This window comes from Rhinolophus hipposideros, assembly GCF_964194185.1.
Source record: "Rhinolophus hipposideros genome assembly, chromosome: 6".
NCBI classification, from domain to species: domain Eukaryota; kingdom Metazoa; phylum Chordata; class Mammalia; order Chiroptera; family Rhinolophidae; genus Rhinolophus; species Rhinolophus hipposideros.
In genome coordinates this window covers 52,944,663-52,961,747 of record NC_138052.1, presented here as the reverse complement: position 1 = coordinate 52,961,747, position 17,085 = coordinate 52,944,663, and the positions used below count along the sequence as shown (strand labels likewise).

At 38.7% G+C, this 17,085-nt stretch overlaps 1 protein-coding gene across 3 annotated transcripts in view; it reads left to right on the top strand.

The window, feature by feature from the left end:
* PDE11A (phosphodiesterase 11A) overlaps positions 1-17,085 on the top strand; it is a gene marked incomplete at its 5' end in the record, with an annotated part of 327,465 nt that overhangs the window by 285,685 nt on the left and 24,695 nt on the right. For all 3 annotated transcript variants that reach the window (XM_081051501.1, XM_081051500.1, XM_081051499.1), the window contains 2 exons: positions 1,309-1,383; positions 5,911-5,994. In XM_081051501.1, the coding sequence (XP_080907627.1) occupies positions 1,309-1,383; positions 5,911-5,994 (159 nt within the window). The remainder of the gene's footprint in view (positions 1-1,308; positions 1,384-5,910; positions 5,995-17,085) is intronic.

Below are 17,085 nucleotides of genomic sequence, written 5' to 3'. Positions count from 1 at the left end.
GTTTTATACTGTTGAATTTTTTTAGATATTTAAAATCCAAACTGACTAGACATTCTATTGCTTTATAAATGACTTTATACTTGCTACTTTAAAATTTGTGTGTGTCTGTGTGTGTATGATGTTTTTACGCTTTGTCGATTTATGGTTGGCAAAAAAGCTCTTGAAAGATACGCTTAGGTAAATTATCTTGATTCTGTTCACTTAATCAAAATTAAGCCATTCTAGTCTTTGCCAGGCCTAAGAACCTCATCTTTGTAAGAGCCTGAAATAGGGGAAAATTAGTCTGGGGATCCGGATTGTCTTGCCATGAAGTTCTCTAGGATTTTTTCCTGCTCTCTACTATTTAGTAAATCTGGCTAGTTCATCTCAGACATTTCCTAGAGGCACACCGCAGTGTTGTTGAAAAGACCTGCTCAACACTTACCTGTTATATCAATTTGCTTCCCATAAAGCTATCCTTAGAGACAGAGGGCTTGGAAAAGAAACAAGTCTCTTTAGGCTGACCATGAACAATAGCTTCTGATCATCCACACTAACGGGTAAAAAGTGGAAAAATACAAGTCCTTACTTAGGAAAAATATCTATGCTTTAGGGTAGAATAGCCATCCCATTGTGCTTGTACCAACTAGAACCTACCATAGGTGAGTGCTTTCCGTACATAGATTCAGACAGCCTGAAGAGCAGATCATGTTCTTCGAACTATATGGTGACATACTGTAAAAGTCTGCTAGGAACAGTGAATCTGCCCCTTGTCTGATTACTCCCAACAGATGCCGAGCTGTGCCCTGGGGGTACCCTGTCCAGAGTGCACACAGATGTCCTTAGGGCAAGGTGGTTCAGGAGTTTTTGTGAGGGCAAGATGAAACCAGGTTACGATAAGAGTATGCAGCAATGTAACAAATCTACATAGAAACAACCAAAAGTGGGCTAAATTATTATTACGAATATACTACAATAACATAAACTACTGTTAGGTTTTCTTTGCTTCATTTTTCTGGATAAGAACATTTCCTACTTTGAAGCTAGCAACCTGGGTACCTCACCCCAAATATTCAGGCTACACTGTTGGAAATTATATGTTGGCATGCATCTAAAAATACATTGCACGCATTCTTCTGCTTAAAAGGAAATCAGTTTCATTGAGTAGATTGTGTAATACCGTCGAACACAAAAAGTTAATGTATTTCCTTGTAATCTTTTTAAATGATTATGTGTGTTGAAGATAATTGCTGTACACATAAGCCAGAAATAACTTCTGAGTCTTGTGATAAATTACACATAACCAAAATTAAAATATTTATGTTTCAGGTGGCTGAACTTGTAACCAGTGAGTTCTTTGAACAAGGAGATCGGGAGAGATCAGAACTCAAACTCACTCCTTCAGTAAGTTCATCCTTTTATTATGACGTGTTTACTCTTTTGAACGTCGTTTTTTAAAATGACTCCAAATCATAACTTGAAAATGGGAAAGGCAGAGAATGGATTTAAGGAAGCACTCCTGAAAGTTTAAAACTTTAATTAAACTTAGATGCTCAACACTCTTATTCCCAGGTTTCTGGTTAAGAGTGATGAGCTCCTTAACAAGAATTTCCTGAGCACCCACAGCGGGACAACTAGGGAAAAGGAGGGATTTGCAGAGTGGCATTTGAATAACTCAAAGCCCGTGCTGGCATTTCAGATGTGGTCAATGGCTACTTTGAAATAGAAATACAGAAAAAAATATTAAAGGCAAGCTGTTCAGATTTGAGGAGTTAGAACAGACAGCTGCCAGAAGTAGTGGAGAGTTCTAGATTTTATTTTCCAATTTTGAACATTCCAAAATCTCTGAAGCAAATCCTTGCCAGTCTGTTTCTTTCCTTGTTTGCAAAATGAAAAGTTTCACCTGGGGAATTAGGTTCTACTGATTGCAATGCTGTTTACATGGGATTCGTCCATTGAAATATTTGGAAATGCTTACTGTAGGCTCAGGATGATGCTGTTTTAACTCATCAGGATACTAAAGATATAAATGCCTTTGTCACTACCCTCAAGAAGGGAGCAGCTTCTTTATTTTTAATGAATGGTCAGCTAAAAACCCAACAACTCTAAGAATGGTGCAAAGTATTTTAATGCCTGGTACAGCACAGTACATTCAACGAAATTCAAGAAATGTGTCAGTTGTCAAGAGTATCTGTTTATGAGGATTCAAATCAACTGAGTTTTGAACATTGGGAGGTATTTATAAGATCTTTACATTTTAAGACACCTTTCTTTGCCGATATTTAAAAGCAAAGAAAAGTAGCAGAACTAGCTCCTACCTTAGTTTCACCTATTTGAAGTCAGAACTGACAGTCTTACTAATTTTGACTGTTCTTAATTTGCCTACCTATGAAAGGTCAGAAGACTCCATAGATTATAACACTCCCCGATTATTTTAGTTTCCAAAGCCACGTCTATACTGTTTTCAAAACATGCCTTTATTCCTTTTTGGTTATAAAATTTTGGTCACCAAAATTTGGTCACCAAATTTTGGTTATAAAAATAAAGATACTAGATTGGAATACATAGTTAATGTGTAAAACCTAGTCCAACCAAATTTCTCTCAGCTATCTATCTATTTTCAAATAAAAGTTTTTCCCTTCTTTAAAAAGTTATTTCAGAGGCATCCTCAGAAGGGAAAGTATTTACCATGCGGCAATACTATAGGTCATTTAATTAAATGAAAAAAAAGGAAATGTGAGTCAGTTGCCAGCATTGGTGAGCTGGCAGATGCAGTGGCTCAGCACTGAGAGCCTTTGTCTGCAGGCTCAGGTAAGGCAGACGTATGTTTTCTGAAGACGTAAATGAAACTGATTTTGCGATGGAAGATAGCTCTAAATGCTACTCTCTCCTCACAAAGGTCTACTTAACGTAGCTGATGGCTGGATCCTGGCTGCTGTGGCAGAGGTATCCCTTATTAGTCCTCCTTCAAAGATGTGTAGAAATGCAGGCACCCAGAGCCTACACCTACTGTGCCCATTATTCTTTGATACTTAGGGAGAAAATTGTCCAGGAGCCACCTTGAGAGGTCATAGCTCTAACTCGATGACGATGAAGGCTCATCTAGACCACAGACTAAGGGTTAATAGTAGAATTAGTAGAATAGTAGAATAGCAGGACCAGTGAGTTAGTGACTAGGATATGCTGCAGCACAGCCAGGTGCCAAGCACGAAGCTGGACACTCTGCATCCAGCCATAAGCATGGCACCATCTTGCTCTCCCTCAGAAAGCTTGTCAACTGGTGGGAAATAGAGACATTAAAGAACTAATCACTAGTCATCAATTCCATGATGCCAAACGCTAGAAAGGGAAAGCACGGGACAGTGTGTTCTCTCACACTTCCACTCATCAGACATTTATGAAGAAGTGACTAGTCCAGAAGTGAACCCTTACAGTTATGGTTAACTTTTTGACAAGGATGTCAAAACAATGCAATGGGGGGAAAAATAGTCTTTTCACCAAATGTTGCAGGGGCTATGGGATATCATATACAAATGAATTTGGAACCCTATCTCTCATCATACCCCAAAATAACCTCAAAATGGATCATGGACATGAATGTTGGAGCCAAAACTATAAAACTTTTAGAAGAAAACAAGGTATAAACCTTTTGGATTGGATTTGGCCATGATGTCTTATATATAATACCAAAAGCACAAGAGACAAAATATAAAATAGATAAATTGGACTTCATAAAAATTGAAAACTGTGTATGTCAAAGGACACTATCAAGAAACTAAAACGACAACCCACAGAATGGGAGACATTATTTGCAAATCATATACCTGATATCAGCCTAGTATCTAAGAATATATAAAAACGATTACAACTTACCATAAAAAGTCAAATAACCCAATTTTTAAAATGGACAAAGGATCTGAATAGACATTTCTCCGGAGAAGATATATATAAATGGCCAATAAGCACATGAAAAGAGGCTCAAAATCATTAGTACCTTGGCAATAAGAATTAAAAGTATAGTGCAATACCACCTTGCACCCACTAAGATGGCTATAAACAAAAAGTTAGACAGTAGCAAGAGTTGGCAAGGACATGGAGAAATTGGAACTTTATCCGTCGCTGATGGGAATGTAAAATGATGCAGCTGCGTGAGAAAACATTAAACATTAGAGTTGCCATAGCAACGGGCCCAGCAATTCTACCTTTAGGTGTATCCCCAAGAGAAATGAAAACATATATCCAAACAAAAACTTGTACATGAATGTTCATAGCAGCATTATTCATAATAACCAAAAAGTGGAAACAACTCAAATGCCCATCCATTGATGAACCTGTAAATAATATATGGTTTATCTGTATAATGGAATATCATTTGGCAATAAAAATGAAGTGCTGATGCATAGTATGGAAATAAACCTTGAAAACATTGTGCTAAGTGAAAGAAGCCAGTCCCAGAAGACCACATAGCATATAATTCCATTTATATGAAATGTGCAGAATAGGCAAATCTATAGAGACAGAAAGTAGATTAGTGGCTGCCCAAGGCTGGGGTGTTTTGGGGAAGATGGGGGTGACTGTTCATAGGTATGGGATTTCTTTTTAGGGTGATAAAAAGTGTTCTGAAATTGTTAATAGCTGTACAACTAATTGTGAATATACTAAAAACCACTGAATTTTTAAAAAGGTAATTATACTATGCACCAGAAACTGAGTAATTAAATAAATAAGAAAATTGCAGATAACAATGAGAGCTGTAGAGAAGGTAAAACAAAATATTTTTTAAAGGAACATTGTGGACCAAGACTCATGGTTCCCCAAGAAACATCCCTTTTTCCAGCATTTCACAGTCCTCTCTAAATTATAGTCTTCTTTCCTAATATTTAACATTTCACATTACAAGACAAGGACGTGCGGAGCCTGTGGGAGTCAGTCAAATTCTCCATAATTTGCAGATATTTTCCTCAGCAGTGCCCTTCTACCTTCTCATGAGCCTTGGCAGCTAGGGATTTCTGCCCCACCCACACCACCCTTTTTCATAAGACTGAAGGCTGCAGGATTTTTCAGGATCTCTGGACCAAGGGGATGTCTTGCATCTGCCTGAGGACGTATGTGAATGCCAGAATGATGTGGATGGCACATTTTGTATAGAAGAAAGACCGTAAGGCAGGGTCACTGGTTTCTTAGACCCTGGCCTTAGTCCTTAAGAACAAAGGGAGAGGCATTTTCAGTGGCAGTATTTGTTCAAGGAATCCATTTTAGCCCTCCGATGGTAATGGATTGTTTCCCTTTTTACATCTCTCCAACAGAACTATGTCACTTCTTTTTCTCAAAAATATACCTAAATTTTCCAAATATTAAAATATTATAAAGTTTAAAGGCTGGGAATAAGGAGAGCTAAGCACCTTCCACCATCATCTATCCAGTGATTGATAAAAAATTAGGAACTTATTCATGACAGATAGAACCTTATTGAAAAACACACAGAACTGCCAACACCCCACCCTGAAAAAGTAATACAAGTAGTTTATTTTTAAACTGCTTTTAAGGATCTTTTCTAATCTATCCCACCCTCTTTCACCATAAAAATAAAAACCTGCGTTATTTTTCTGGCAATAAAACATTGGCTTGAACCCAATCCCCAGTGACCTGATGGCTTGATTTAGTGGCAGTTACCTATATATCAGAAGACAGATTTTGTCCCCAAGGAGTTGTTTGCTATAAAGTTCAAGTAAGTTTGCTTACAAATTTCATAAAAAGAGGTGAAAATCCTTTATTTCTCATCATAGATAAAGGAAAAGAAAGTACGTGTAAAAATTGATCATGATTTGTGAAGTGTTCAGTTAGTAACAATTGGATCATTGCGGCAAAGTGTTAGACAAAGCCCCTGTAAAATACTTTAGTGTATTAAAGCAAGTTTCTCCGCCATTCTAGGCTATTTTTGATCGGAACCGGAAAGATGAACTACCGCGGTTGCAGCTGGAGTGGATTGATAGCATCTGCATGCCTCTGTATCAGGTACTCATTCGTGATTGGGGAGGGTCTGTGCGTTCTGACTGAGCCAGAAGAGTGTGTGTACCATACTGTCAGAAGTGTTAGTTTTAGGAGACCCTTCCTGGTGTGCATGTTTCTAAGAACTACGGTTACAGCTTCTCTTTTCTCAGCTTCCTGACCACTCCCTGGGAAAAGTTGGGCCTAGAAGGTTTGAGACCTGAGTTCTCCTCCTACCACGTTTCCCCGAAAATAAGACCTAGCTGGTCAATCAGCTCTAATGTGTCTTTTTGAGCAAAAATTAATATAAGACCTGGTCTTATATTGCTATAATATAAGACCCAGTCTTGTAGAATAGAACAGAACAGAACAGAACAGAACAGAACAGAACAGAACAGAATAGAATAGAATAGAATAGAATAGAATAGAATATCGGGTCTTATAACATAACATAACATAACATAACATAACATAACATAACAACATAACACCACGTCTTATGTTAATTTTTGCTCCAAAAGATGCATTAGAGCTGATTGTCTGGCTAGGTCTTATTTTCGGGGAAACAAGGTAGGACATAATCACCATGGGCCTCAATGCCCTCAACTATAAGTTAGGGATCATAATGTTTTTCTCAGTGCTTCCCAAACTGTGGCCCATGGTACACAAGTATCCAGTCTCAGACTAATAGGTATCTCTTCAAAAAGGGCCCTCAGGCCTGATAACTAGGTAAACTTTAATGCACATCAAAATAATAAATGAAGGCTCAGAGAAGTCCTTCAGGAAAGAAATATGTTAAACCTTGATTAACTCTGAATTTCTTAAATATTTAACCATGGAAATCTTTTTCATTTTTTCCCATTTTTTCTTTTACTTTTATTAATATCATGAGAGACACACGGGTTCCATGAATCATGGCTTTCTGTTCAGACCCCATGGTCTGAGCCACGGAGTTTTATGAAGTACGTTCCATCTTAAAAACCTGCCTCTCTGAGATGCAGGTGACAAACGCCGACCACTGAGACCACTGACTTCTGAGCAAAAGATGCACTAATGGTTTCTAGCTCTGCTGCCTGGTGTTCTGGCAAAGAGACAAGTATCATCAGCTTTGAATGTTCACACTCCACTTTTTGAGTATAGTTTAGGGCTGGCACCAGTTAACTCTAACAGTTTAGTGTACATTGGCTTTTAATTCTTCTTCTAAGCATTTGCTTTCATGTGTAAAACCTGGCGAGTTCTTTACCCCCCACCTAGCTCAATCAGACTGAACTTCTTTTCTAACTTCAAATGAGAAACACACGCAGGGAAAGTAAAACCGCTTTACTTTCTCACTCTGCGTAACTCCATTAAAAACACAGTATTGTTTTTTAAGGACCTCACCACCATTAAGTGTCAGGCTTATCTACCACTTCGTTTTCAGGACTTTTAGGAACTGCTGAGCCCTGTCACACTACCCTAACATAATAAAAGCTTTAGAATACTGTCTTGAAGATGGAAATGTAATGTTTAATGATTATAAATAACAAAAGTAAATTCATTTTTTGTTTTATATTATCCATTAACTACATGATAGTATAAAATCAAAGTTTAAAATAATCTAAAGTAGATTATTTCAGTTATGAATGGAATAGAATGTTCTTTTATTTAATAATGCAAGGTCAGATGGAAAAAAATCAAGAATTATGTACCCTTTTATTCTAAGAGGATCCTCAACTCTCTTTTATTCCTTTTTGCTCCTCCATCCTCAATCCTTTCGTGTCTCTGAATAAGATGAGCCCCCATGTGTAAAGCCCATCACTGTTGGGTCAAGTTTATCTTCCTTTGCTAAATTGACCTTGACAATATATGTTGAATTACTTTTTCTGTGTTATTCAGTTTCCTGTGCACATATGGGCAATAAATGGAATGAATAAATTATTCTTTCAATTAATAAATTCCTTCTATGTGGGTAAAGCTTAGGAAGATGAAGACATGTAGGTGTGGAGCTGATAAATTTTTGGTACCAGTTTGCAAAGCTACCTTGGAATGAACCAAAAAGTCAATACAGCCTTCCTATATGATTTCAGGAAATGCTGGAAAGGACTCTCATGTGCTTTTCCATGTTAATGAAATTGTTTCATTACTGACTCATAATCATTTGGGCTTATAGTTCCTAGTGAATACTTTGAAAGCTTCAGGTGAAAATGGAAGTTACTTGGATTTAAACTGAAAATGGCAATTTCCAGAATGTAGGGAGTACCACATCACATTATCTATCATTCCTGACTTTTCACATCTGTTTTACTTTACGACTTATCTGTAATGTTAGATACACCTGCTATTTTTATCCACATGAAATTAACATAGAGAAAAGTTAAGTGACACTCCCACCAAATTAGAGTTGTGTCTCACTCACCTGGGGCTTTGGTGTGATGGCCTTTCTACTGCCCCATTCCACTTCTGCTCATTCGTTCTCCTAGGCTTTTCTTACTAAACTAAGTGGGGAGAGTCATTACACTCCAAAGAGGAATGTGGAAAGAGCTGTATATAAAAGTGCATATTTACACCTGCTCTTGTATCTTCTTGGTTAACAAAGCATGAAAATCATGTTCTTTTTCAAATTCCTTATCATCACTCATTTTTGAAACTTTCTCATGGATTTCATTTGTAAATTCTTTATAAGGTTGTGAAGCCAACATTTCAAAGAGCCCACAAACTGAAACTTTGTAGAGTGATTTTAAGTATCATCTCTAAGTTGGGTCCCTATTTTGTTCTATCTCATGCAGTGGGTTTTTCCTTATTGCACATGAACTGTTGGTGCGTCAGGACTAAAATGGAATCAGTCAGCGGACAGGAATCACCATTAGTGCAAAGATAGAAAATATCGAGGAAATGACTCATCAAACAAGGAAACACTGATGTGGCACTAGTCACAGAAGTAAAATGTCTGCTGGAACTCAAGCAGCTGTTGAAAGGCCAGTTTGGGGTTTTGGACATGAAAGTGCAATAATAAAGAGTCTGAGAGGATTGAAGGCAAATGGGAAAGTATGCAGGTGGCAGGAATCCCAAATGTGATTGATCTGAAATGGCATGGCCCGAATCATAGAGCATAAGAATTCATCGTGGCCTTGCTAAGGCAGTCTGGGCACAGAGCAAGAGGATATAGAATAGTACACCTAAGACAAAGAATGTCACTTTCAATGGCCAGGGTGGTGACCTGAAGGTGGGCCTGTTTGGGTGGCAGGAAACCTCATGTAGAGCCTGAGGTTACTTACACAGAGAGCTGGAATCCCCTTGCAGGAGGGGTAGTGTGGAGAGATGCAGTCTGGCGGGATACGCCACCACGGAGGCTGATGCCATTGTAGGGCAGGACTGGAGTTTGGTGGGGGAGGGTGGAGATGCAGCTGGGCAATAGGTACAAATATGGTTTTAAGACAGCTTTTGACTCCATTGACTTCACAGGGTAACTCAGTTTTACTTGATGGTTCTGAACGGGTCTTGCTTGTCAAATATCAAAATAGATCCTGTGCTCTCCACGTGAGCTCCAGTTTGCTGAGTTTTGTTTCTCCTCCAAGCAAAGGGTAAAGACAATAGCTGCTCTTGGGTGCCTGAAGGGCTACTTCTTTGTGTGCTGAGGTGGGAACTCACAAAAAGTATACTGGTTCATTGTGGGTGCCCTTTACACTTAAAATTGAAAATCTCATCTGTGGGACCACTTCAGTTTCCAACCAGTTTGTATGTTGAGGTAAAACAACGAGAACCCTTTCTCTCCAAAAATCTGCTCATTAGGAAGTGACTTCAGTAATTGAATGATTGACTGAAATTCATTGACAGAAAATACATAAAAATATAGAAAGAAAGCAGTGGGAAAGGAAGGAACCTGTAAAGAATCGTCCCAGATACAGATAGTTATGTAATATGACATGTTTATAGGTGAGTATGTGATTCTTTAGAACTTGCTCATCTTTTTAATATTAAGCTTCCAAACTTTTCTTTAAAAAAAAGAAAAGTAGAAAGTAGTCCTAATAGGCAGAAGTCATGATTTATCTGTGACAGCATTTTAATCAGGAAGCATATAGGGAGCCCAGAGTGGGCAAGGAACCAGCAAAGCGTGATCCCCCAGAGAGGACGAATGCCTGCTTAGTTAGCTCTGTCCTAGCAGGGTATCTGGGAGGAATACATTGACATCTGATTCCCGTGCTTTCTGCTGTCTTTGCACCCTGCTGGGGACCCATTAGCCTGCTGCTCAACATCTTTAGTGAGAGAAAAAATAGAAAAGAAAAAGAAAGAATTAAAGGGAAAAAAAAGACACCATCAAACTTCGAAATCATTGCTGTGCCAGCCTTAGGGATAAACAGAAAGCTGATCTCTCAGCATCATACTGGGCATCTCTGCACAGGAGCGAGCTAGGTTTTTGCCCTTTATTTTCATTCTCAACTTAATCAAACCTCACCGTACCTAGAATGTCAATGATGCACAGAGGCATTCTAAATCTTCTGTTTGTTAAGGATTGAGGGATTTAATTTTGCTCGGAACATTGTATTTTCAGCTCATGCCAAAGTGGTTCTTGATTTTGGAGTGGGTTTTTCTCACAGATTATGCAAAAGAGCTTGACTTGGACGGGATCTGGCCAGAGTAATTGTCTCTCCATAAAAGAAGGAAAAGTTTGACAAGAGTCTTTCCCCTTTATAAAAATGTCAGGGCCTTCTGCAAGGCAGGGCTTCTAATGTTACAAGTATGGGAACTTGACTTTTTTTCTGCCTTCAGTTGTAATGGTTGTTATAGAAAACATGTTCCACCTGATGCAATTATTAATATGCTCTCTGGAAAAGGGAGAGAAAAAGCTTTAAAATGTAGTTGGAATTGTAAAACCTGGGAGTTAGAATTGATAAACTGAAAAGAAGGGTGTAAGACAATTTTTCTGGATCTCAGTAAATGTACCTGAAAAATAACTCAGTGTTCCCCAGATGGTTCATGTGTCCAGTTTTTTTAAAAAAGAATAAGTAATGAACTACTGGGTAGCTAGTTAGAATATAAGATCATATCCTTTTAAAAGCCTACAAGGAATGGGATATGAGTAGGGAAAAGAACAATTTTGTCAGATGCTTAAAAAAATGGATACCATCCAAGTTAGTATGCTATAAAACCATCCAAGTTAGTATGCTATAAATGCTTTCCCTATGACATTTAGCGTTCTTATGAATGAGACAAAGAAATAGTTGCAGCTAATTTCTTGTCCTTACAAAGCGGGGACCTACATGGAATGATACCATATATAGCTCAGAACACTAAAGAAAAAATGAAGGAAGAAAAGGGGAGTTGGGAGGGGTGAAATCATTTCCTATATTCTCTATAATTAATCTATCTGGCTCTATATTTTCTTGGTGATGGGGGGCATTCAGGGAATGTTACCTAAACTTGACAACTACAATCTCTTCTGGTCAAAACAGACCTTCGGGAAGACTAAGATGTGACTTGTTCCCAACGAGAGCTTTTTCTTCTCTCCAGCTAACATATAGGTGCCAAGATAGCTCAGCTGTACCATTCTCTGACGGTGGAGGAGAAGGACCCAAGTACACATTCTGCCTGTTGGGTCTTACCGGGTTCATTGAGAGGCAGCTGAGCAGTGTTCCTATGAGTCTGGGTACGATGCCATGCTGGCTTCTGTGTGACTGTGGGTGTGAGTGTGATGAGCCCCTCGTGCAGGCGCTGGCCACCAGCTCTGGCTGCTGACTTCCATGGTCCTTGTCGTGGTCTCTTGGGGGAAGCCCCTCCAACTTCCTGGGCAGTTCTAGTCAGCTGGTTCTCTTACCATTTGCACAGCCCCTGTGGGACACCCATGAATTCCTAGTTACTTTCTCTTCATCATGCCATCCATGCAGTTTCCTCAGTTCTTTGTTATATGCTATCTGAGTAACACCAACTTGTTCTCGGGAAATTCTGTCATTTTCCTGAATTCAGCTCAGAGATTCAAGATACTATTCCTCTCCCACCCCCCAGGCTTTGACCCCAAAGAACACGGAGCATAGACACTCTTCTGAGCTCATTCTCCCTCTCTCTCCCCCACCCCTTTCTATCTCCTTCTCCTCCCCCTTCCTTCTCTCCCCGCTTCCCTGACTCGCACAGTGGAAAGTTTTAAAATGTCCTTCTCCTTTCCCGATGGGAACTACCCTTATATGGTTTCCTCTGGACTCTCCAGCTAGAGCTTTGCAGTAAAACTTGATGATCTGATTTAGCCAGGTTTGGTTCTTACTAGGTAAAGGAGAGTTCTGGAATTTCGAAACCCCCTTTCTTACCACACAGACCTGCCCCTGAAGGTCATCCTCTCTCCAAGATGAATATGGACAACGTGCTGTTTCTAGCCAGGAGCCACCATTTGCCAAAAGGAGAGAAGCCAACTGACTTAATGGGTCGGAAGCCACAGGCATCACCATTGAAGCAGAACAAAAATACAGCGGTTTAGTATTTTTAAGACATTGACCTTGTTACTTGTACTATACCCAACTCTGAGTGCTCATAGTCAACGTGTTTAAGTTTGAAGTAAACATTCAAAATTTTCTATGTACTATTAGTCATATATGAATGGAAGAAAAATACAAACATTCAGGTGTCAATTTCATATAGTTTATAGGCTACAGTCTGTCTCCCAAACTTTCACCAAAATGATCTTCCTTAAAAAAAAAAAAAAAAAATGGATCATGGCATCCCCCTGCTTAAAAACCTCAGGTTACGAGCACCAACTATAAGATACTTTCCGGATCCCTTAGTTTAGCCTTCTAGGGCCCCCTTGTATGAGGCCGCTGCCTCCCCACTTCCTCACCCATGCACCAGTGGCCCCAAAGCACAGGACCCTCTCACCCTTTGGTCGGTCTTCCCTTGCCTTTGGGAAACTTCCCTCCCTCTTCTTTCTGCCTGAAAGACAGCAGCCCAAACTTTAATCTCTCCCATTAAGCCTTTACTCCCCCCTCAACACTTCTACAGCACTCTATCCATCTCTTCATAATCACACGTAGCACTCTGTACGGTGATTATCTTTCTGTGTGTCAGTCTCTTTTCCACCTCAGACTAGTTTCTTGGGACCATCATACGCCTGATACCTACCACAGTGCCTAGCATATTCGAACTGCTCAGTAAACGTATGATGAACAAATGAATGGAGAAACAGAAGAGTGACTGATGGGATGCAATACCGTGGAATTAATTATAAGCACTGGAATGAATGTATGAAGTTGGGTTATAAGGTCATTTTAAATTATCATCTATAAATATATAAAACCTTTCATCAGAGTATATGTGCTGTTATATTTCTGCCCATAATCTGAAGTATATGGTCTATGATATCTTTTTTAGAAAGTGGTTTAGTTCTCATCGTGGGTGAATTGGCCCTTAATTCTAATGTAAAAGACCAGTTTATAGCCATGAATTTTTCAGGGCTTTTACTTTTTCAACTACGAAATACATGAAATTTTCTTGTAGTCAGCATTACCAGAAAGTGTAGTCTTCTAGTTATTTTAATACCGAAGTTAACAGAGAGAGCTATCACTTACACATAGATTTCAAGAAATTATATTGTGTACATAATTTCAAGAAATTATAATACAATCAAGCACACTAAGTGTATCATGATGAAAATTAATCTTTCTTTGACTTAGAGGACTTTTCAGATCCCACAGTACCTAACAGTTATCAATACAAACATCAAATAATAATGTGCTATGTAGGAGAAGTGCTGACTAGCAAAGAGGATTCGTTAACAGAACAGCATTGAGGTTCAGGCCACTTCCTACATCGCTCTTGATGAGTGGCAGGCAAAGACATCTCCCTCCCTTAGCTACATCTCAAAGTTCTTCCTGAATGCCTGACATACCAGGATGTTTAATTTTGTAGTGAATTTTCCACCTCCAAATAATGTTTTCCTTTATAAAGCAACCAGTTCTATGTACATCTCTAATAAATAACAGGGACTTTAGTTTTATTTCATGCAAGTGAAGAGAAAGAAAAAAACTCTTCTTTAGATAGTAGCACTTAATCCATTCCTACTCAAATGCATTTTATGAGCTCAAAACTTCCGTCATGAATCCATATTAAAATGCTGGAATCTGGTTTTAAAAAAATGATAATATACTCCATACATACTAAGGCCTTTGAAGGTAGAATTCAAGGTAAGATCTACTTCTCCTTATCCAATTGACCAGCATACATAATTCTTTTTAAAAGTGTTTCTGGTTTGGAATTATGAAACAACGAATCACTTAACCCCAAGTCCATACAAGGCTTGGAATGTTGTCTTAAGTTACTTTCCAGCACTTCTAGATAGCATATCTTAGAAGCTAATTTACCTCTTCTTTGTGGTGTTTTCTTCTTTGACTCTCTTCAGAAGAAACAGGGACGAAGGGAGGGAGGAAGGAAGGGAGATAGAAGAGGAAAACTGCATTTTTTTTTTAACCAAGAAGTGAATCAAGGCCTCTTTCAAAGATTGTTTTTGCAAAGTAAGTGCCTCTTCAAAATTTCTGCACATTTGAAGGGTGAGCATGATTTGAGCTCCTGGGAAGTGAGGCATGAGATAAAGAAAGCATTCTGATTGTTATTGCCGAATAATCTGTACCATTCTAAATATTTTCTAAGAGAATTCAAGGAGGCACTACCTGAATCCTCAGCTGTCAGCACTCTTATTTAATTATCTAATTTAATTATCTGAGCTGCAGCGTTAAAAATATTAAGTAAATCACTCAAGTCACATTGCCTCCTTTTAGCAAGCAGATACTATATGGCAATGTGATCAGAGAGCCCCCCACCTCATGCAACAATCAGTATGGTAGCCCAACAGCTGAGTCTGTTAGCCAGAGTCTCAAACAAAATTAGAGGCTATTGTCAGACTGAAGTTTTGGAAAAGAAGTTCTGGATCACAGTCCTACAGACACAAGGATATCTTTATGCATACTTTTTCAGTAAGCAGACATTTATTGAATACTGTTTGTCACTGGATAAGGGCTTAAATTTTAAAATGTGCATGGTGCTTTTACATACAGAATTAAATTTGACCCTAACTCTGTAAAGGAAGAAAATGCTTCATTCTGGATCCTGTAATATCTAACGACCTAAGTTTTACATATGAGGAAACTGAAGCCCAAAGGAGCTAATGGACTTATTTTCAGAGCAAAGCCGTTAATACATAGCCAGAATTTCAAAGCCAAGTCCTCTAGGTCTTACTTTGCTGCTTTTTATCTCTGCACTGTCCTAAGAAAGTGAAAGACGATTTCAGTTTGTCCAGCAGTGCTCTTCCTTTTTAAACCTCCCATTTACAAAATAAAACTAAAAATCCTTCTGGGAGAAGGATACAGGGACCAGTGTAGAGATTCTAGGGAGAGCAATTCCTAGAGGACTGAATGGGCTAATAGACTGTTTAGCTGGTTACTATAGAAAACTTTCTCAGAAATATTTTATGTCAAGTTTTCCTTGATCTAGCACTTTTACCTGTAAAGTGGATTGATGTTGCCAATAAAACTTCAGTAGTTTATTTTCTCATCCTCCTGAGAATGCCATTAATATAATAATAAAGGAATTTTTTAAAAGACAGACTTTCTTGGGCAATGGGAAGAGGCCAAAAAAATTCTGAAGAGCTTGATAGAAAAAACCTAGATCGCCTCGAACAGACTACACTGTTAGGAGAAACAGAGACCTCACATTCTCCTAATTCTACAATGCCCCTTCATGCTATTATTCACATGCAAACATATCTTTACCCAGGTACGCCAATGTATTCTGCTCTGATCAATTAACATAGAGTTCATAACATTGCTAACATAATTTTCATATTATCCTTTGAAACGGCAGCCAAGTATTTCAATCAGTTGACTTGCATTTATTCATTCATTCCCTACTTTTCCCTTTTCGATTTTTTTCCTTTTCTTTTCTTTTTTTTTCTTTTTCTTTTTTTTTTTTTTTGCTATTTTAGAATTAGAATTGCTTTTATTTTTTGCTATTTTTTTTTTGCGTTTTAGAATTAGAGATAATTCTAAAACGAACACCTTTGGTCAATATTTTATTGACATATTTAATACTATTAAGTGTGATTAGAAATAATGAAGTTGCATTTCCTTAAAAACAAAAAAGATAGAAACTCTCAAGAACAACAGAATGTAAGAGGAGATAAGATATCGTCAAGTCTTAGAAGGTGTAAAGGAAGTAACTTCCCAGAAAGAGTGCAGAAGGGGACACCAACAGGAAGTGAGCAGATTTGTCTTTTAAAAGGAACTCCTGAGAGGCTGAGGACTCGGAGGGGCCAAGTCCAGCCAAGAGGGGGTGTATTAGTTTCCCAGGGCTGCCTAACAAAATACAGAGTGGCTTAAAACAACAGAAATCTATTCTCTGAGAGATTTAGAGGCTAGACGTCTGAAATGAAGGTGTGACGGGGTTGGGTCCTACTGGAGGCTCTGAGAGGTAATCTGTTCCATTCCTCTTTCCTAGCTTCCGGTAGTTGCCAGCAATCCTTGGCATTCCTTGGCTTATAGATGTATCACTAATTTCTACCTCTGTCTTCACGTGTTCCTGTGTTTTTACATGGTCTTCTTATAAGGATACTAGCCATTGGATTTAAAGTGCACTCTAATCAGATATGACTTCATCTTAACTTGATTACATCCAAGAAGACCCTATTTCCAAATAAGACCACATTCTCAGGTACCAGGGGTTAGGACCTCAGCATATCTTTTGTGGATGCAATTTGATTCATGACACTGAGGTTGAGAATTGAGTCTGGATATAAGAGGAAAGGTTGCAAGTCAGTAAAGGGGTCTTGGGGAATCTCCCACAACCCACATAGCCCGGTAGGTAAACAGTCTCTGCAACCACTGCCAAGGAGACCGGAGAGCTCTTCTATCGGAGCACTAATTGGGAGAACTCATGATTGAAATTAAAAGCCCGTGGATTGGCTTGACTTTCAGATACCCTCCTACTCTGTATGCAGGACACCAGTAGCCAGATACTCCCAGAAGCAGCTCAGTAGGATTTCTGGCTAGGAAAAACAGAACAGCCTCAGAGAAAAATTCTGCATGGACTTGCACGTGGGACTCTCTCCATGAAAGAGTCAACTCCCTGCAGGATGACCTTACAATGAAGTCCACCAGTCAATCTCCACTT